The sequence below is a fragment of the Platichthys flesus genome, chromosome 16, assembly GCF_949316205.1.
Source record: "Platichthys flesus chromosome 16, fPlaFle2.1, whole genome shotgun sequence".
NCBI lineage: Eukaryota > Metazoa > Chordata > Actinopteri > Pleuronectiformes > Pleuronectidae > Platichthys > Platichthys flesus.
This window is the reverse complement of record NC_084960.1, coordinates 10,751,871-10,766,082: the sequence shown is the minus strand read 5'-3', so window position 1 is coordinate 10,766,082 and position 14,212 is coordinate 10,751,871. Positions and strand designations below refer to the sequence as shown.

Below are 14,212 nucleotides of genomic sequence, written 5' to 3'. Positions count from 1 at the left end.
AAGGCAGCGATCATGTGGTGTGCAAACTGCTTCTCTCTTCTCAGAAAGTGACTCAACAGGAATGTGATTAATCACAGATCTATACAGTGGAGTGTGTTTATCTTCATGGGCCTTTTGTGGTGGTGGGCTTCAAGGGTGTGAGACTGGAATCTTCAACTTCGTAATCAACAGTAGTTCCGAAGCCTTCAATTATTTCTTGATTATTATTATTAGTATTATTATTATTATTATTATTATTATTAGGCCTTTTTGTCTTAACAGCCTTTGTGTGTATCATGAATGGGATGTCCCTCACTGGCTGGGAGAGGACATTATCTCGGACTGAGTGCCGCGTAGTGGAACAGAGTCCCTCAGCTGCCAGATGACTCTAACCACCCACCCTCACACCCTCCCCCTGCCACTCTCCACCCTTGTCCGCCCACATCCCTAAACACTCCCACGTCCCCAGACAGAAAGGGAAGACAAAGATCCTGGAAGAGCATACAAATGCTAGACTGAAACCTTGACCCCTTGATGCTTCAGAATAGAGAGCAGATTTTGTTTCAGTTGTCAATATCAGTAGAAAGATAACAACCTTGCTATTTATGTTGTAATTAATGATTGTGAGCTTTTAGTGCACCTTATACACCAAACAGCTAAATTAATAATGGAAGTAATCCTCTGCTTGATATTTGTAGTTTACAGGTATTATTGTATTTTAATTTTGCAGCGCAATTAAAATAACCAAGGTATCAGAGGTCTACTTAACTATGCTAGATGAGTCCTATAGATTTTCTGACTTTCTGACAAATAAAGTGGTATCTTTTTTTAGGGATGTTTACACACATGCCAACACTGTTCTTTTTTCTCTTTAGAGAGTCCAGTGAGGAGTGCAATGGGATCAGCAGTGCTCTGTCAGTGGAGTCTGTGCCGGGGCCAAGACTGAACTGGTGTCCTGCCAACACCTCTACCCCTGCCCCTGCTCCAGCTCCAGCTCCTCCTCCGGGGCACGGGCCCATGCTCAACCCACACAGAATGGGGGACGGCCTGGACGCAGCGCAAATGTCGGGCAGCAGCAGCAGCCAGGGGCAGGCCCAGTCCTCGGGTAACCTCTCAGCCCCTGAGTACGTCACTCCCGACAGGCCAAAGCGCCAGACCAATCAGCTGCAGTTTCTGCTCAAGGTGGTGGTGAAGACCATGTGGAAGCACCAGTTTGCCTGGCCCTTTCATGCACCAGTGGATGCAGTCAAACTCAACCTGCCTGTGAGTATTCATCACCCTATGTGCTTCATACCTCAAAACATAGGAGGCGTCACATACAAATTGTCAGCAGCGTCACTGCATCTACACATTCCAGCCAAACCTTTACTGTATGTTTTTCATATAGGTTGATTTATGTTTTTTGCAGGCTGCAGAACAACTCACTCCTGTATGTGTTTTTTTAGTTTTGCTTGAGATTTCAGGGATTGTTTCTTCCAAGATAAGCAAAAAAGTAGCTTTGTAATTGTTGATTTGTGTTCTGCTTATTCAGTCAGGTCGTTTTATTTACATAGCCCAATCAAACATATCACACAACATTCTGTACATGTTTACATACCACACTCTCTACCCCTAGAAAAAAACTCATCCAGAAAAATGTAACCAAAGATAAACTCTAACATTATCCCTCCAAATAACTTCTTCACCCTGACACACATTGTCATGTTTGCAATATGTTTGTCGGCAAGAAGAGCTTTTGATTTCATTATTTAGTTAAATCTAAAATGGATACTATAAATCTTATTTTGTAATTGCTTAAGAAATTATAATAATAGATTATTATTTATTTATTTTTGATTGAAAAAGCGATCAACTTTCTTGAAATACTTGTATGCAACCTTTCCAGGACTACTACTCAATAATCAAAATTCCTATGGACATGGGAACAATCAAGAGAAGGCTTGAGAGCAGTTACTACTTGAATGCCCAAGAATGTATCCAAGACTTCAACACAATGTTTACCAACTGCTACATATACAACAAGGTAAGTTGAACCCTGGAACCTGTATTATCACCAAGTGCTCAACATCCTGATATGCCTCTACTTTTGCTAAGAGTGTTTGTCTCCCCCTGCAGCCTGGAGATGACATAGTCCTGATGGCTGAGTCTCTAGAGAAATTTTTCCTCGGGAAGATCGCAGAAATGCCTCAGGAAGAAACTGAGATTGTTGTCATGACAGGGAAAGGACGCGGGCGGGGCAGGAGAGAGGGAGGTAGGTGTCTTAACTATTAGCATTTTTTGGTTCTTGGAGTTTGCCTCTACGAGCTATAATTTTTTGTTCTCTCATCAAGGCCTGAGCTTGAAACCAGGGGCCATCATTGATCCTTCGTCCACGACTCCTCACACCCGTGGTCTGTCAAACCTCTCAGCATCACCACTGACCAGAGGACCTGTGCAGGGGCCACCTTCACTACCTCCCCAGCCTTTGATGCAGGCCCACGTGCCCCCGACGTTACCTAGCCACGCGCCCCAGCTCGGAGGTCCCTACTCCCTGGGTCAATCTGACTGTGCTCCTCAAGTTCCCATCATGACTTCTGTGCCTCCCCCTGCTCAGACTTCCCTGCCTCCAGCATCCATCCAGAACACTGCCCCCATGCTGCAGAACCCTGTTACCATGACCAAAGTGAGTGTGACACAGGAAAAAATTCTTGGGCAGGGGGTCTAATCTTTGACTAGTTTAGATTTTTGTAAGATAATTTTAGACATAGTCTTCATCTCAGTCTTGAGATACAAAGTCCATGTAGCGTTTAGTCATGTTTAATCAACCTCAGCCTTATGTATTTTTGGTCTTCAGTGAACTTGAACTGGACATTTTAGTCTAGACCTTTTATGATGTAATCTTATACCTCAACATAGAAAAAACTGTCTCAATAACAATAAACTTTGTACCACAGCCATGCAGTCAGTCGAACCCGCACATGATCCGATTTCTCAACAAGTCTTTGGAAATAAAGGTTGGCAAACATGTAAATCATAGTATTAATGAACGAAATAAAACAGAAAATGCAATATATTTGAGACGTGGTTTAGGTTGGCATCACCATTAATTTTTCCCCATTTCTGTGCTTTCTTGTTATTCACTGCTATCCAGCAAAGAAAGAGCCAGAAAAGGAAAGCAGACACTACAACGCCCACAGCAAATGACCAACTCAGTGAATCTTCGCCAGCAGAGTCCAAATCTGGGAAGACGTTACCCAGGCGAGAGAGTACCAGACCTACAAAACTGATTAAGAAGGAGGCTCCAGACTCTCAGCATCACATAGGCATGGGTATCGGACTGAGCGGACCAAGCGGAGGTCATAGCCCCAAACCACAAGATCAACTGGGATATTGTGCTAGTTTGGTTAGGGATATGCTGTCAAAGAAACATGCTGCCTACGCCTGGCCTTTCTACAAACCCGTTGACGTGGCTGCACTTGGACTACATGATTATCACGATATCATCAAACATCCCATGGACCTAAACACCATCAAGGTGTGGTGAAGACGGCACAGTCGATCAAGTGTACCATAAGTTATTAAAGAGAGTGGACTTGTGGCATGGCAAGTAATTCATATCCTTGATGTGTTTAATAGGCAAAGCTGGAGAACAGGCAATACCGGGAACCCCAGGAGTTTGCTGCTGATGTACGAATAATGTTTTCCAACTGCTACAAATATAACCCACCAGACCACGAGGTGGTGGCTATGGCACGCAAACTACAGGTAAATACAACCTTACGTGCAAACACTGTTACTTTGTTAAAATGCCAAAAAGATCAGGAAGTTCATCTCTGTAGAGTTTAATACATCAAAAAAAAAACACGTGAAGAGAAGCTTGGCCAAACTCCAGCGTTGTTTTAGTTAGAAAATCCAATAAAATATATTGTCGTTGAGAGTCTTATGTATTATCCACTGATTTATTCTTTATACAATACAAATTCAACATGTATTTATTTACACCATTTATAACAGTTTGTCTAGTTTTCTGTCACAAAATAAACTAACTCAACCACAGGTTTGCTCCATTTGTTTTCACAGCCGTAGTCTTTTTGTGTCCTTCTCATTTCCATCTTAATCACTGAAATTTGCCACATATAGTATATTATCTGATATTCTATTTCTCAATGGGTAATTAAAGGCAGCATATTCACAGACAAGGTCAACACGCACGACTCAGCTACAAACTCGAAAATCTAGAAATACAGAGATTAGAGTTACAATACACAATGATCTATAATAGTCAATAGTGCAGAGCTGGCCAACAAAGTCCAATACACAAAGGCACACATTCCGGTGAAAAAAAAAAGAGTTGTGTTTTTACTGACAAATATACACATGCATCTTACTTAATTTGTTTTTTTTTCATTTTCCAGGATGTGTTTGAGATGCGTTTTGCCAAGATGCCAGATGAACCGGAGAGCAAACCTCTGGTTTCTCCCCCAGCTCCTACACTTCACCATCCGGCCCCTGTTAAGCCTCCACCTCCTTTGGCCCACATCGCCTCGTCTTCAGACAGTTCCAGTGACTCATCTTCTGAGTCTGAGTCTTCCACGGATGACTCTGAAGAGGAGCGAGCCCAGAGGTTGGCTGAGCTCCAGGAACAGGTCAGTAATCACAGAAGGTTCGGAGTGGCGGCATATTTGTGGTCCAGCCCTTGTTGCCATTTGTTGAGATCTGGTCTCTTCCCTTGATACAGTTGAAGGCTGTCCATGAGCAGCTGGCAGCCCTGTCTCAACCACAAGTCAGCAAACCAAAGAGAAAAGAGAAGGAGAAGGAGAAGAAAGAGAAGAAAAAAGAGAAGCATAAGAAGAAGGGAAGCATGCCTAGCCTTGTGGATGAAATGCAAGACACTATACCTGTTTCGCAGATCTCTAAGAAGAACAAGTCGAGTAACAGTAACAACAAAGAGGTTGTTTCCAAGAAGAAACACAGGTGGGTTTTATACATTCTCCATTTTAAGCTGTCAGTTCAAGAAGCTGTTATCCATTTGTTTTACTATCAGCTTGTTATTGCCCAATACAGTATTACCGTTACATTCTTTTTTCGCATTCTTTTATGCTCTTATTGTGTAATTGTGGCTACAGTTGAAATTTACTGGAGGCTCAGTAATCTGAGTTATCATATTTCAAAATCTGACGGGTATTTTATGAGTTGACATTGATCAAGCACAATGATATTAGGGGATCCTTATCATTTCTACTTCATATTTGAGTTATTCATTTTTGTTGTTTGAGTTGTTTTTCCAGAATGTATAGATACTCCTGCCATTGTTTCATATTGGTCATCTTCACATTTATTTTGCCTCTGTAGTAAAAAGGAAGGGATGAAAAGCCACCATCCACCCAATCTGCAGCCAGTTCCCAGCCTGGAAGATGACCTTGGGGCTGCTGGGTCATCAGCGTCAGGGGAAAAGGGCAAGCCCATGACATATGAGGAGAAAAGGCAATTAAGCTTGGACATCAACAAGCTTCCAGGTGACAAGCTTGGCCGCGTAGTACATATTATCCAGTCCAGAGAGCCCTCACTTAAAAACTCAAACCCTGATGAGATAGAGATTGACTTTGAGACGCTAAAGCCTTCCACTCTGCGCGAGCTGGAGAGATACGTTTCTTCCTGCCTCCGCAAGAAGAAAAGGGCTCCAGGTAAGTGACTATGGGAAATCAGCAAAGAGAGCAGTCACTCTGAGGTATAAACTAGCAGTTGCGTTATTCAAGACGTGCATGAACACATAGTTGTTGTTTTGCAGTTGAGAAGACTTTGGAGTCCATGGCTACCTCCAAAAAGATGGGATCTTCTTCAGAGAGCACTGGCTCCAGCTCAGACAGCGAAGCAGAAGGGACAGGTAACATATCGCAGATTTTACCACTCAAGTGTCCCAAATCAAATAAAAAACACAGTGTTATCTGTTAACTTATCTTAATTTAACCTTTTTTCAGAAATAATAAAACACCAGAAAAAGAAGGGCCAGTCTGTAAAGGAGGGGAAGAAGATGCATCTTCACGCACAGAGCGGCTCTGCTCACTCTGGGCTTCATTCCCAGCCTGCAGGCCTTCAGCCGAGCAGTCAGATCAAGCATCATCAGCCGCAGCATCAGCAGCCATCTCCTGCAGGCTTCATTGCTCCCCCCGTAGCTGCTCTGGAGTCTTCCCAGTTACTGGAGACTGGCTTCGAGTCCCTGCCACCTTTCAACCAGCCCCTCGTGCATCTGTCTCACCACTCGGGCAACTCCTCCTCACCTCCACACCTCAATGCTCATTCTTCTGAGCCTGTGTCCCCCGAGACCCACCCCTTCCTTAACCAGCATCACGTCCTCCCGCCTCCAGGTAAGGCTGTCCACAAGTAGTAATTAGATATTCATTGATTCTTAATGTGTACCTGCAGTCCTTCTGACAATAATGGATCCTCCAAATGAAGTATGACATTTTCATATTTTGTCAGCATGAATGCGTATGTCCCACTTCGAGAATACGATGTCCCAAGTTTCCTAATTTGGCACAAATATTCACTTGATAAGACTTTGTTGGTCAAGCTAGAGATCACCCTGACCTCATGTACTTCTAGTCTAAGCAACAATAAACTATATTTAGTTGTGTATGTATGTGCAGAAAAGCACATATTAATCACCACTGGCCTATGCTTATTTCCAAATGAGACTGTTTCGACAGTATTGACCTTAAATATACTAGTACACTTACAAATGTAGCTCAATGAAGAGCGGTTTTGTAAACTTACAAAGTATTAACAATGCATTTGTTTCTTCGCCATTTGTAATTTTAGCCTTGCACAGTTCCATGCCGCAGCAGCCGTCTCGACCCAGTCACAAGGCAGCGCCGCTTCATCCTAAACTCCCTCAGCAGCAACAAGCAGCACCTCCTCCTCCTCCTCCTCCTCCTCCGCAGCCAACCCTGCAGCAGCATCAACAACCGCAGCAGCAGCAACAACAACAGCAACAGCAACAACAGCAACAGCTACAACAACAGCAGCAGCTACAGCAACAGCTACAGCAACAGCTACAGCTACAACAACAGCTACAACAACAGCAACAACAACAACAGCAACAGCAACAGCAGCAGCAACAGCCACTGCAGGTCCAGTCAGCAGCGCCGCCACAGCATCAGCTCCCCTCTCAGATCCTTCACCCTCCTCAGCCTCTGCACCAACGGCCCATGTCCCCCCCAACACTTACACCCCAGGGCTTGCTGTCTTCTCAACCTCCTCAGATGCTGCTGGAGGACGATGAAGAACCAGGGTCTACTACGCCTTTGAACCAAGTACAGTTATACCTGCAGCAGTTCCAGCAACCCCGTCAGCCCCAGCAGTCCATGCAGTCGCTCCAGGCGCAGGCTCGTCAGCAGCAGCAGCAGCAACAGCCGGCACAGACTTCTCTCCTGCAGTCGGTCCAGGGACAATCGCAACTCTCATCTAAGGCGACGCTGCCTCCTCCCCAGCTCCATGTTCAGTCCCAGGCTCCTCCTGCCCCATCACATCAGCCCCCGCCCCAACAGATGCCTCTACACCAGGCCCGCCACATGCAGCACACTCAGCAGCAGCAGCAACAGAGCTACCAGCAGGGTGCTGGACTAGCTGCCCAGTCGCTGGGATCACAACACAAGGTTTCAATCTCTACCAACAAAGCACAGCAGATCATCCAGCAGCAGCAAGACCTGTCCTCCCCTCGCCCGACCAAGGCTGACCCTTACACAGGTGAGTCTGAGACGATGACAAAAGTGTAACTGTGGATGGAAGCGAAAAGTGTTGCTGTACAAATGAATTATGTTGCCTGAAGCCAGACGTGCCTCTGTTCTACAGGTCACATGAGGGACAACCCATCCCCTCTTATGATGCATTCCCCACAACTCCCCCAGTATCCTCCTGTGTCTCATCCGTCTCCACCTCACAACGTGCAGCCCAAAAAGGTGAGTTACATGCTCTGGTGGGACAACGCTGTTTGTGTGACTGTTTAGAGCAGGACCAATATGGTGTCTCCATTTTCTTGCCTTGTAGCAGAGGGCCCCTGGGAGCCAAGGTGGGTTGAAGGAGGAGAAACTTGCTCCATCACCAGTGATGAGAGGAGAGTCTTTTAACCCTGCAATGAGACCAGACCATCACAAACACCCCGACAACAAGCCTTCTCAACCAGGCCACGGCCAACAGAGTGAGTACCAAGACGTTCTCTCAAACGTCCTGCATTTAAAGGTGTATGAAGAAGAAGCTGCACATGATATTGAAACTATGCTTCTTTGTGTGTGTGTGTGTGTGTTTGTGAAGATGTGAAGTCCATAGACAGCTCGCGACCCGTCATCCGCTCCTCTGAGCCCAGTGGGCCACCGCCCTCTCTGCAAGACAAGGAGAAGTTCAAGCAGGAGTCAAAGGCGCCTGTTGCCCCCAAGAAAGTACAGGTGGGTGCAAGAGCAACATTTTTCATTCAATTTATTCAGTTTTAAGATTGTATCTTGCAAGAAGATGGAGTTGATGATTCGTCTCTGTGTCCATTCCCAGGATGTGAAACTAAAGAACATGGGCTCATGGGCCAGTCTGGCACAGAAGTCCACGTCTACGCCCATGTCTGCAGTGAAATCATCGAGTGACAGTTTTGAGCAGTTCCGTCGTGCTGCTCGGGAGAAAGAGGAGAGGGAGAAAGCCCTGAAGGCCCAAGCTGAGCAGGCGGAAAAGGACCGGCTACGCAGGGAGCAGGACAAACTACGGTAAGAACATCAAGAAGAAGCACGGACACATGATACACAGAAGTCCTCAGATGTATCTCATCAGGTTAACTCTCTTATCCGTGAGCTGCAATCTCTTAGGTGTTTGATCGATATAAAGAAAATATTGAGTCTTGAGAGTCTCTGTTGAGCTCATATAATTGCAAATGAAGGACGTTAAGAACCTCAACTGTATGAGTGAGTCAGATTTGCATTACTGATGTTAACAAGGGCAGGAATGTACAGCTTTAAATAATACTTCATTAGACTTGACTACAAATTTACAAAGGCTCTTAAGTAGCTGAAAGTCGATGTGATTGTGCCCCCTAGTGGCTGTATTGTAGGACCGCAACAGCAGCTGAGAATAGATTTTAATTGAGGAATGCAGGAGGGGTTGTTTCATCTAAATATAAACCTGAGGAGTTTATAATCTTCGGGGTTAGGGTTAGTTATAAGGGTGTGATATCCTGTTAGTGTATAAATGAGTGTTTACTCTTCCTCAAATTTACAATTTACCGTTTTAATCATGTCTGAAACTACTGTCGTTTAACAGCTCCCTTAATAGGCAGCAGATGTTCAAGGCCCTAAAATCAATGAAGTTCTTGATAATAAACCTCATGTACCGTTTGCAAGGCTGAAGCTGACATCCAACCTTTTAATTCAGAAGTGCAGCTCAAGTTTCAACGTGAGATAGGGTTTTGATTTCCAGATGTTTTATTCGTGTGAGGCTATTGAGACGTTTAATGTTGCATCGGGCCAGATTTTAATATTTATGTCACATCAAAAGCAGGAAGTGGGGCTGCATGAGGAAAGTGTTTTCCATCTGTTGTAACTGATACTCCACAGACTGTCTGTAGCTGCTTAAAACAAATCTTAGTTCCACTGGTGAACATGTGTTCCAAAACTGCTCATGCGATCACATCTTTAGCTTTTTAGCATATTCCCAAATTTAGAAACCAGTTAAAGATGCCTGCACAGAGCTGTTCTATATCTGTAAGAGCAATCGTGAGTTTAGCACATGCAGTTTTATGTTTAGTCATTTTTCCTTTGAAACATCCAGAATGGCACCAGATGTAGTTTTAAGGAGATCTCTTCCTCAGTCACGAACCCCCTACAGCTACGTGTTGGATTTCACCCGGTGTAAATTATTTCTTCTGAATGTTTTCCAGAGGTCGGGATGAAGACGACGTCATGGAGACGACCAGGAGGGTGCACGAGGAGCCACGCAGGCGCCAGGAACAGCAGCACATTCAAGCCGCTGCGCAACAACTACAACAACAACAACAACAGCAGCAGCAACAACAGCAGCAGCAGCAACAACAACAACAACAACAGCAGCAGCAGCAGCAGCAACAACAACAGCAGCAGCAGCAACAGCAGCCACAGCAGCAGGAGCCCCCGCCGACCGCCATTCAGCAGGTTGCTCAACCCCCCACACCGCCTCAGCCCGCCGCACAGAACCCGCTCGACCAACAGAGGGAGCTTGCACGCCGCCGAGAGCAGGAGCGGAGGAGGCGAGAAGCGGTGAGATGATTGTGTTCAATTCGAATTTGTTACAAAAGAAGGAGAAATGTGAAAGATATGCAACAGAGAAGAAAAAGTTCAATTTGAAGACAAACAGTTGCATGACTCTCATACTTACATGAAGGTGTTTGAGCTCTCAGCCTTTATGACTCTAAAGGAAATGCTTTTGTTTTTCTTGTCTCCCCAGATGGAAGCGACTATTGACATGAATTTCCAAAGTGACTTAATGGCTATCTTTGAGGAGAACCTGTTTTGAGGAGAGGAGCACCTGAAACGTAACTGCAAAAAAAAAAAAAAATACGATTCCCTTGGCAGGGGGGGGGGTTAAAAGAACTTTGGATGATTAACACTTCCTCTAAAGTGAGATTTGCTGACCACGCACCACAGAGGGACACGGGCTGTGTGTAGACGTGACGGACGCTCGGATGCCGGATGGGAAGCTCCCAGCTCACGGGGATAGTCTCATTGTCCTGGATGTAATTTCCGGGGGGATTTCGGCATCGTCTGCGCGGCGTCTCACCGCGACAGAGGGAAGGAGCCCTCCTCCCCCACCCCCCAAGTCGGCACAGTTGCCTTTGTCACACTTGCTTCTAGTGTGCGTGGTCGCAAACAATAATCACAAGAGTAGAGACAGTAACTATGAACATGCTCTGATAATGTACTGACGGACTGCGTTTTGAAACTGCCAGATGTCTGAGGTGATGAAGAGGACTGGTCTGTTTTGTTTATTGTAAGTGAACACATGAATGGTTGGAGTGGAGCGATTTGACGGGGGGGGGGGCAACAACTTCCATACTGTAAATCCTGTATATTTCTCAGCGGAGAAGGTACACTTTGCCTTACACCTCTTTCCTAAACAGACCATTAGTTCTGTGGCCTGCACACATGGACAAACCAATAACATTTAAAAAGCAGGAGTAGGAGCAGTGCAGACCTTTTTCATCATGTAGTAACTACTGTAAAGAAGTATTTTCTTATACTACAATAACTGTTTATTTTATTTTTTTCCCTCTCTGAATCTTCACACCAACACACTCCGCCACTTACGTCTATGCCAAACCACCCATTCTCTTTTATTCTCTATAACTTGTCCTAAAACACGGTCGGTAGTTGGCGGGGGATAAAAACCCCTGCGTATATGCATCAATCATAGTTCCAGTGAGGATTTTAACCAGACACAGAATCATTTGAAGTTTTTATCCTGCCTTGTATTTCTTATCTAAAGCCGCAACAGGAAAATCGTTAGCAGAAGAGTAGAAAGGTCCGGTGGTTTTCCGAGTTTTAGTTGAAATTTAATTTCACTACGAGTAAATAAGTTGCACCGTTATTTGTATTACACTTTTAGACATGATGTTGGAGATGTTCATATCATTGGCTCGTTCGCAGCAGTCCCACGAGCAGGAGTTCAGTGAGGAGTCGAGGAGCCCCCCCCCCCCCCCCCCCCCCTCCGCGCTGCTGCGAGCACGCCGATCTGACCTCGCGGGTTTTAGATCACATGTCAACAAGCGGAGCGTTCGAGGCAGGAAGGGGACAACCGGGAATAAAAACAAACACTCGCCAACTTTTACGTAGCTGTTTGGTGAACCAGGTTAGGAAAGAATAGTTGAGGGGATCAGAGAAAGCTCCTGGTTGGTTTGGAAGCGTCACCACGGGCACAGTGTCGACGACACAAAATAAAAAGACAAAAACGATTACAAAAGTCACAAATCTGAAAAAGCTGAAAAAAAAAACAGTTTTGATTTCTATATTTGTTCTTGTTCGATAATAGTGGATGTGAGTTCTATTTCTGTTCTTGGAGATGTCGTCTGGAGCTCGGATGGGTTGAAATCTGAAACGCATCTCGTCCTCTCCACTCGTCTCTTATGGTGTTTTTTCTCCAGTGCCTGTATTGTATTGCAATTCTCGTTGGCTTATATTACACTTCGAGGGGGTCTAGAAATGGGGCGAGTCCGGAATTGGGTGGTGTAGTATTTGACCGGGGAGGGAGATTTTTGAAAGAGTTTGTGTAAAAAAAATAAAATGACATAAAAAAAGGAAAAGACAGCATTTTATATTTTACCCGTTGTCAATATTCGGGTTTTAAATTTAGTTTTAGCTGGAGTGTACACACCTGACAACTACTTTCTCTCCTTTTGTTCAATCAGCAGATTTTAGATAGAGATGTTTCCGCATTGCCACACTTAGCGTGTGAGTCTGGTCTGTGAGTGTGACTGTGTAAATTTGGACGATTGCGTGACTGTTTGTTATTGTTATTAATTTTTTTTAAGTGTGTGGTACAAGGAGGTATGTTCCGCAATGTAGATAAGCATTCTATTGAGGAGGAGGAGGAGAAACAGGAGGAGGAGAAACAGATGAACAGTACTTCAGGAGAATTTTGTTTTTGTGCTTAAGTCACCTTTTTTAAATTTCCATGAAGTCCACCATATATGAATATATAATTTTTATTATTAGACTGGTTTTGAAAGGGTAAAAAAAAACAAAAAAAACTTCATTCCTGTTTAGCCTTTTTTTTTTCTTTTCACAGTAACTGTTGGACATAATGTGCCATGAGTTCTACCGAGAATGTGCTGACCCGCAGCTCAGCCCAGAGTTTGCTTTATTCAGGTATTTTATTTTGTGTTACATGTGTTCTGTTTGGGGGGGGTTTTGTTCGAACCTTTTCCTCGATTATCGTTTGGTATGTGACTGGTCTATCGAGGTTCCTGATCTGTTATAAGTCTGTTATGATCATTGAATAAACTCATTTCTTTTATAGAAAATAAAAAAATAAACGAAAAAAACTGTTTGTCTCTGTTTTTAATTCGATGCCTCTGGTGGATCTGCAATGTCACTCACAAGCTCTCGGATTCTCCACCAGCAGATACTTAAGAGGGAGCAGCTCATTTTACATTCTTTGGGATATTTTACACAGGAAAGCTGTACCTGGAAGAAACAGAGCAGCTACATTTGAATAAGAATTGTAATAACATGATCCATTTTGACACATACACTTTTCAGTTTTTGTAGATTTCCAAATTTCAAACTGACAAAAGTCAAACAATCAGGAACAAACTGCAGAAAATCTTAATTCTGTTCAATAGTTGTTACGTTTAGATGCCTGCTAATGTCTTTGTATATTCTTTGTATATATAAGTCTATATACATATAACTATATACACATATCTATACATGTGTACATGTTATTATATTTACTATTATTATTATATATACTGTTGCTGCCATTATTACTATATACTGCTATTATATTGGTATAATTACTATCATATATAAATATATATTATGTTATATTATATACTATATATACTGTACTATTTTTATATACTGTCTAACAATAACATTACCATCATATCATCAGTACTATGACCATCATCTGCCACTGCACCTTATCTACCTATTTATCTTGTGTTTCTGTTTTTTATTCTTTCTACCTCGATATTTTTTATTTTATTTTATTGTATTGTATTTTATTTCATCAAATGTACCGGCTGCTATGACTACTTAATTTCCCTTCGGGGATGAATAAAGTAATCTATCCATCTATCTATCTATCTATCTATCTATCTAATGTCAACAGTACAAAGTGACACACTGCTGGGGCTCAGCAAATTACTGAAATTAATATTTTGATTAAAGAACACAAATTAAACAATATTTGAATTCAGGTAATAACAAATAATAATAGTAATGATATTAGTTTGATTTGATAGAATTCACAGATGTGATGGTGTTGTCTATGTAGATTCTGCTGTTCTTGTTATTTGTGGAACCATTTTAACACCGTGTTGCAGTTCTCACTTTAGACTGTGGGGACAGTGAAGAACCCTGATTCCTAATATATTCAAGCGATCAAGACTGAACCAGCACTACCGGCACTTTCAAAATAACCAGGAAATACCAGCATACAACTTCCGCTGATTATCTTTTTATTAGTTTATTTGACACTTACAGTTGTAACATTTAAAAGGACGCAGTGACTGAAAACACTT

General features: G+C 43.3%; 1 protein-coding gene across 2 annotated transcripts in view; it reads left to right on the top strand.

Moving 5' to 3' along the window:
* Positions 1 to 13,011, top strand: part of brd4 (bromodomain containing 4) — a 29,105-nt gene extending 16,094 nt beyond the window's left edge. For both annotated transcript variants that reach the window (XM_062407360.1, XM_062407359.1), the window contains exons 2-20: positions 855 to 1,242; positions 1,865 to 2,002; positions 2,095 to 2,230; positions 2,310 to 2,641; positions 2,913 to 2,972; positions 3,110 to 3,493; positions 3,595 to 3,723; positions 4,374 to 4,604; positions 4,697 to 4,932; positions 5,311 to 5,642; positions 5,747 to 5,842; positions 5,937 to 6,323; positions 6,778 to 7,704; positions 7,810 to 7,916; positions 8,005 to 8,155; positions 8,269 to 8,399; positions 8,500 to 8,705; positions 9,872 to 10,226; positions 10,414 to 13,011. In XM_062407360.1, coding sequence (XP_062263344.1) covers positions 997 to 1,242; positions 1,865 to 2,002; positions 2,095 to 2,230; positions 2,310 to 2,641; positions 2,913 to 2,972; positions 3,110 to 3,493; positions 3,595 to 3,723; positions 4,374 to 4,604; positions 4,697 to 4,932; positions 5,311 to 5,642; positions 5,747 to 5,842; positions 5,937 to 6,323; positions 6,778 to 7,704; positions 7,810 to 7,916; positions 8,005 to 8,155; positions 8,269 to 8,399; positions 8,500 to 8,705; positions 9,872 to 10,226; positions 10,414 to 10,482 — 4,653 coding nt within the window. In that variant the 5' untranslated portion in view covers positions 855 to 996 and the 3' untranslated portion in view covers positions 10,483 to 13,011. The remainder of the gene's footprint in view (positions 1 to 854; positions 1,243 to 1,864; positions 2,003 to 2,094; positions 2,231 to 2,309; positions 2,642 to 2,912; positions 2,973 to 3,109; positions 3,494 to 3,594; positions 3,724 to 4,373; positions 4,605 to 4,696; positions 4,933 to 5,310; positions 5,643 to 5,746; positions 5,843 to 5,936; positions 6,324 to 6,777; positions 7,705 to 7,809; positions 7,917 to 8,004; positions 8,156 to 8,268; positions 8,400 to 8,499; positions 8,706 to 9,871; positions 10,227 to 10,413) is intronic.
* The last annotated feature ends 1,201 nt before the right edge of the window (positions 13,012 to 14,212 follow it).